At 46.6% G+C, this 7124-nt stretch overlaps 1 protein-coding gene across 1 annotated transcript; it reads left to right on the top strand.

The window, feature by feature from the left end:
* The first annotated feature begins 657 nt into the window (after positions 1-657).
* LOC123410902 lies at positions 658-2686 on the top strand. The gene is made up of 2 exons (XM_045103829.1): positions 658-2153; positions 2318-2686. Exons 1-2 carry the CDS (start codon positions 677-679, stop codon positions 2335-2337), a joined length of 1497 nt encoding a protein of 498 aa, XP_044959764.1. The 5' UTR covers positions 658-676; the 3' UTR covers positions 2338-2686.
* The last annotated feature ends 4438 nt before the right edge of the window (positions 2687-7124 follow it).

Here is a 7124-nt window from a genome sequence, read left to right as displayed (position 1 = left end):
ACCTCCCGAACAACTGGCATCTCTCCGCCGACCGGGTCCCGATCCCGCCGGTGCCAACGAGCGGCCGTGCGCGCCGCGACGAGATCGAGTGCCGCCGTCGCCTCCTCCCCGACGACCTCTACTACGACGACAGGTACGCCCCCGATTCCGAGCTCTGGGACACGTGGCTCAGGGACGAGCACGACATGCGGCGCGCCTCGTACTTCGCCGGCACAGTGTTGGGGCCACGGCGGCCACGTGAGGAGGTGCGCGGCCTCACGCCCACGCCGTCGCCTTCCCCGTCTTCGTCACCACCTCCACCTCCTCGCATGACAGCGCAGGAGGAGGTCCGGCTCATGCAGCGTGTGATGAAGGACTCCATGATCACGCATGATGAACGCCAATGGCCCACCTCTGGACGCCGCCGGCCTACGTCGACCTCGTCAGCGACGACGACGACACATGCGACCACGAGCACGGCATCGACGGACGTTTTTTTATGTTAATTATGTCAATGGCGGTGAAACTGGGCCGTTTTGTGGTCGTGACCCTTAATTTTATATTTTAAGTTTTTTAACTGCGTTTATTTGCTTTTTATTTAAGTTTTTATATATTTTTTAATCACGTCCAACACGGACATGATTTGGGGTGCGGCCGCGCGGTGGACGCACGCACGGCTCAACCGACATAACCAGACATGGACGAACCCATTGCCGTCTCAAACGGACAAAATCTGATCAAACCGGACATCCATAGTGCAATGGAGTTGGCCTTAGTGCAGCTAACAGATTCAGGCTCGCCTAGTAGTGCAGCCGACCGGCCCAAAGGTTGGGCCGCGCCTAGTATTGCAGCTAATAGAGTCGGGCTCGAAACTCAGTTGGGGCGGGTCCGGTCCGGTCCGGTCCTGGTTGAGCCCAACAAATTCCATTCCCCTCCTCCCACACAAGACCTAGCAGCCACCGGTTCCATTCCCCTGCCGCCGGCCAGAGCTCCGGCCGACGCGTTCCCCTCCTTCCTCCATTTCCCCCTCCCCAAATCTGCCTCCACCACATACCTAGCGGCCACCATGCCAGCAGCACCGCCGCCGGCGCTCCCTGAAGAGCTTGTCGAAGAGGTCCTCCTCCGCATCCCGCCCGACGAGCCGGCCCGCCTCCTCCGCGCCTCCCTCGTCTGCAAGTCCTGGAGCCAGACAGTCTCCAATCGCGGATTTCGGCGCCGCCTCCGCGAGTTGCACCAGGCACCCCCCGTGCTCGGGTTTCTCCATGATTGGGATGATGAGGACATCCCCGAGTTCATCCCCGCCACCGCATCGCCCTTCTCCCCCGCTAGCCCTGTCCCTGACAGCTCCCTCTGGCAGGCCATCGACTGCCGCCACGGGCGCGCCCTCTTCCTCTCCAAGGGCCCATATGCCGAGGAACTCCTCGTGTGGGAGCCAATCACGGGTGCCCAGCAGCATGTACCGGTGCCTGTGGCGTTCTCCGAGACAGGCCGCACGACCGCTGCCGTGTTCTGCACAATAGATGGGTGTGACCACTGCAACTGCCATGAGGGCCCCTTCAGCGTGGTCTTGGTCTTCTCGGTTGACAATGGAGATCCTGACTACGAGGATGTTCTCACGTCAGCATGCGTTTATTCGTCAGAGACTGGTGCCTGGGGCGAGCTGACCGTGATGCAAGACAGGTTCTACATGCACTTCATGTATTATTCCAGCGTGCTTGTTGGGAAGTCTCTCCTCTACTTCATGACTGATGGTGGGTTGATCGTGGAGTATGACATGGCAATGCATGGACTGACTTGGTTCAACGCACCAGACTCCTGCTACTCTAAGAAAATACCCAGTTGCAACCTCATGCTGGCGGAGGACGGTGGACTGGGACTCGTTGAAGAATTGGATCCGCATCTGCAACTATGGTCAAGGGAGATGACTGATGCGCGATGGATACCCAGCCGTATCATCTACTTGGGAAGTTTGTCCTTAAATGGTGCTCCAGCGGGTGCAGCAACTCCAGTCCATGTGTTGGGGTTTGCCGAGGGAGCAAACACCATTGTCATGACCAGGGCTGCTGGCCTCTTCATGATCCAAGTACAATCGGAGCAGATGACAAGGGTGTGCGATGATCATGGATACGGTAACCTGATTCCTGTTGTCGGCTTCTACACTCCTGTGCCCCGAGGTGAGCACATGAGAAAAAGGGTTACGGCATAGGGTTATTTAGCAGCTTAACCACCTAGTGATTGAAAATTAGTTTTTTTTTTAATTTCTGTGGATGTGCTTCTGGGGGCAAATTCGATTGGCTATGTAACTAGCTTGACCATGTTTTTTTCCTTCATGTTACAGTGGCCGAAGCTGAAGCATAAGCTGGTGGGGCTGTTATCTTAAATGGTGAATCGTGGAGTGCGGCCTGGCAGACAGCGGTTGATTTGGCCTTTATGTTTTTCACTGCTTTGTGCTATCTATCTATCTGTTTTGTGCTACCTATCTGATCTGATCGTGGAGAGCCTTTCATGCCACAAAAATGGTTCAAGTCAAGCTGGGAATTCTTCTTTTGACATGATGCCTGGCTGGGGGACACACCTTTAGAAATTCAGTTCAGTACCCTCTTTTCTTGTTGTGACTTGTGAGCAACGAAATGGGGCGGTGTTACCCTTGTGGAATGGGAACGAGTGCAAGGTTTGCTGCCAGTTAGCGATCTGCTGGTTTTCATTTTGTGCATCGTGTTTGTCAGCTTGCGGCGTGCACCTTATATTTGGTGGCTGTTTTGTGTGATCTATCTGGTGTTGCAGAGCGTCGAGGGCCTTGCAAGGCTTTCAGTAAAATCTGGGCCTTGGGGTCTTTCCTCTAAAATACACCAACTATCAGTTCATTTGCTTTTCGTGTCTTTCTGATTGTTATCGGGCCTGTACACTGTTCCGAGAGACCCGCTAATATCGTGGGTTGTGTCTCCTGGTCGCAACTATTTTTTTTTTTTCCTCCCACTTAGCTGCCTTTGGATCGTTCCCCATTTCTACCGGCCAGAGCTCGAAGGCGGAGAGGCATGGTGGTTTTTGTTGGAGGCCTCACTCGCTGATCTCTCGAGGCTCTTTGGTGGTCAGTCCTGTGCCCCCGCTCCCTCTTCCCCTGGTTGCTTCTTTCCAAGTTCGCACGATGATTTGATTCACCTTTGTTCTTGTTGCGAGGAAGAGGGGAAGAGGCGAAGTTGACACCATGGCGATTTGCCTGTGGTTTCTTCTCGGTTCAGCGTCCCCCCCCCCCCCCCCCCCCCCCCGGGCGGTCCTTTCCTGTGCGATTTGCTAGATCTGGTTGATTGTCTCGTTCTATTCATCTACTTGTATTTGTAGTGTGTTTAGCCGTGGACCCCTCTTGTCTATAATGATTTCTTCTTCCAAATGTAGATGTAGTTTATCTGTGGCCGGCTTTGAATTAGCGGTGTTGACCCATTGGCCGCTGCTAGAGTCATAGGTTGATGTTTGTCTGGTGTAGCCTGTTTTTGTTGTAGATGTGTGATTTTCTAACGTAATTTCTGACGTAGATGTATATGTTTGCTCCGCTTTTCCCCTGTTGTTTAATTCTGGACTGCATTTCTTCAGTTAACTAATATTATTTGGCATGTACTAGTGCAGTGTAATTTTTAGTGGATTTCACTATAATTAAGTAACAACCGTTTGGCTACTATAGACTGCAATAGTGAATGGCCAGTGTAAATGTAATATTAGATTTAATTTTACACTGATATCTCTACTGTAGTTTCAGTGTATAGTAGTCTATCTTACACTGGTTTTTCATTGTAAATGGCCAGTGTAAATGTAATCTTTAGGTTTTATTCTGGACTGAATTTCTTCAATTAAGCAACAGTTGTTTGGTCTGCACTATTTTGCAGTCTATAGTGATATATCTATTTAAGTTTCACTGATATCTCGGTGTAACTTACAGTGTAGATGGTAGTACATTTTAACTAAATTGTGTTCTTCCAGCATTTTGTACTTTTGTTTACATGATGGTAGTACCATTGTTTCTAAAATACAGTCATATATTCACAACTTTATGTTGAAATCTAATCTGCCATGTCTATACAGTTATAGATTCACAGATACAAATGTCCAAACATGATCAAAAGTATCTGAACAATGTACAGTTTCTCAGCACCAAACTTTCTGAAATTACAGCAAAACTACACTTTTTGTTTGAACAAGTTTTTCCTAAATGAAATTCATAGCTTCCTGAACATGCCCCCCTCTCATCCCAAAACTTTTTGTGGGCCCTGTGTTGTATCTATAGCTGTGAATTTCAAAGCACTAACTTTGCAACTGGTTTTTGAAATCTAGTGTTCCAAAGTGTTATTCATCTGACCGTAGACTAGTAGTTTGCGTGCTAGTTGTTCCTAGGGTTTCTCCTGCTTCATGCTATCCTTTTTACCTGTGTTCTAATCTTTGTTCTGTTAAGTTGTGCTCTTCAACATATCTGAATGATCCTCATAGGGAGCTTGATCTTCTTTCAGATGTCATGAGGTAGGAAAGATATCTTGGAGGGGTAAATGCATAAGAGGGGGTATTTACCTGTGTTTTTCTGCATCTCCAGCCAGATTTGTGTCCCAGATCATGGCGGAATTGCCCTCTCTGGTGTGCACCCGTTCAAGTTCATGTTGCTGGTGTCTTTGCAATATGTTTTCTTAGTGGATTTATAGTGTTTGTAATTCCTACTGATTTACAGTGTTTTTCTTAGTGGATTCACTGTAATTCGTACTGGATTTACAGTGATTTTCTTAGTGGATTTCCACTGTAATTCTAAGTGGATTTACACTGTAATTCCTACTGGATTTAAAGTGTTTTTCTTAGTTGATTTCCACTGTAATTCTATGTGGATTTACAGTGTAATTCTAAGTGGATTTGCACTGTAATTTCTACTAGATTTACAGTGTTTTTCTTAGTGGATTTGCACTGTAATTTCTACTAGATTTACAGTGTAATTCTAAGTAGAATTACACTGTAATTCCTACTGGATTTACAGTGATTTTCTTAGTGGATTTCCACTGTAATTCTAAGTAGATTTACACTGTAATTCCTACTGAATTTAGAGTATTTTTCTTATTGGATTTCCACTGTAATTCTAAGTGGATTTACAGTGTAATTCTAAGAGGATTTACACTGTAATTCCTACTAGATTTACAGTGTTTTTCTTAGTGGATTTTCGCTGTAATTATTTAGCATAAATTATTTGGATTGTTAGTGTATTTTTAGCGGTGTTCACAGTGTAAATCTTAATGTAATTTTAGTGGATTTTACATTGTAATTCTTAGTGGACCTAAAGTTTTTTACGGTGCATTTTTCAGTGGATATTACACTGAAAATCTTTAGTGTAATTTTAGTTCTTTTCCAGTGTGTATTTTGTCATTTCATTGTGGTCCTTTCCTCCCTTTGTTAGCTTTAGCTTAGTGGACATAGGAAAGCTTGGCTGTAACGTTGGGTGCTTTTCTCCTCTTTTGCTTCTTTCTGTTCGGGTTGAAAAAAGTTAAGGTGACCCGTTAAGATCATCCTGTAACAGATGACAGGGACACGGGACAAATACGAACTAACAAGAGGGCAGGAGACACAGGATAGGGGGACACTTGTCATCCTGTAGCTGGAGGAAAAATATGGCTGAAACGAATTCGTTTTTATCCGAATGTAAAGTAGACAGTCCCTTTAATAATTAAGTTTCAGCCTTGTTTCGAATCTTGGACCTTAGGCGACAGCAGGAGGGAACGAAAACAGAGTAGGCGGGTGGTGCGCCCAACGCCGTGTTTCGAATCTTGGACCTTAGCTTATTCCTCAGGGTTCAGGTTTGTCAGCCCCTTGACGCACAACTGCAATGCAAAGAAAAAAAACTGAATCATCCATAATCCGCATGTGATGTACCATGTTTAAAGTTGTGAATCATGATCACTGGATGTAATTAATTACATTTGAAATTTGAAATCACGACCACGAAGCACAAACCAATAAGAGACTCGCTGCAGGTTACTCTTATTGTTTGGAGGAAACAACCAATTTAACTTCTGAATACAGATTTCTACATTCGCCCTTGGCTGTGAATTATTCTGCACGCAGAAACCCGGCAATGAACAATGAAAGACTAGGAAAATGACGAACAAGGTAATTTCTACTGCATTCATCATAGATATGACTTCTCAGTCATTACTATGAGTCTAGAAAGACCAATATGATTATGAAGGTACATTTGTAGCCTTGAACACAAAGGAAAAAACAACGGGTGTTTGTTTCAGAAGATTCACAGAAGCCAATGCAGGCAAAGGTTTGTATGAATGATATATGCATCGGCGTTTGTTCATTACTTCCTTCCTTGTATTGCTAGAGATGTTTTCCCGTTGCCACATGTCTTGATCTTAGAGTTGGAAATAGTGGTTCAATTATTCAGTTCAGTGCAGTACAATAGCTCAAACTTCAGAGGGAATGAGATATGTTGCTTCAAAAGGAACTTGATGAAGCCTGCAATTTCCCTTGGCTTTATTATCAGGAGCGACAATATCTCATATGGCTAAGAATTATCTATATTTTTTTGTCGATTTTACAGGTTTGTTCATACCGATCGAGAAACATATTCACCGGTTCCAACAATCTGTTTATCTAGTACAAAAAACAAAGTATAATCTAGGGATAAAAATAGAATGCATATTTTCTGAACCAAAATCCGACCAAGGGCCTATGATGATATTTGCTCCGAAATTTAAATAGTTGCTCGATTCGTTCATGGATAGAGATATTTCTCTTTCTATTAGAATATGGGTTTGGTTTGGCAGTATCCAATCATGTTCAAAAGGCTCGAGCAACAGGGGCGAAACCTAGCGCGACGCTGCCGACCCCCCCCCCTCTGCCTCCCCCCGCCACCGCTGCCACCGGCCCTGCCTTGGTGGAGGCGGGCCCCTTCCTTAAATAGTGGAGGGGATCCTCTGGCCGCTCTGCGCGACGGTTCTGGTTGCAGCGGCGCGGCGTGCCTGACCACGACGACTCGACTCGGTGTCTAGGCAGCCGAGGCTGGGGCGTGCACATGCTGTGGCACGATGGAGCACGGGGTGGTCAGCGGGATCTTTGGCATGGGCTTCACGTCGCCGTTGGCAGCCGTCCTGGTCCGGATCCATGGCGTTCGCACC

Source organism: Hordeum vulgare, chromosome 7H (genome assembly GCF_904849725.1).
Source record: "Hordeum vulgare subsp. vulgare chromosome 7H, MorexV3_pseudomolecules_assembly, whole genome shotgun sequence".
In the NCBI taxonomy this organism is placed as follows: Eukaryota; Viridiplantae; Streptophyta; class Magnoliopsida; order Poales; family Poaceae; genus Hordeum; species Hordeum vulgare.
Note: the sequence above shows the minus strand (reverse complement) of the source record. Positions and strands in the feature narration are given on the sequence as shown.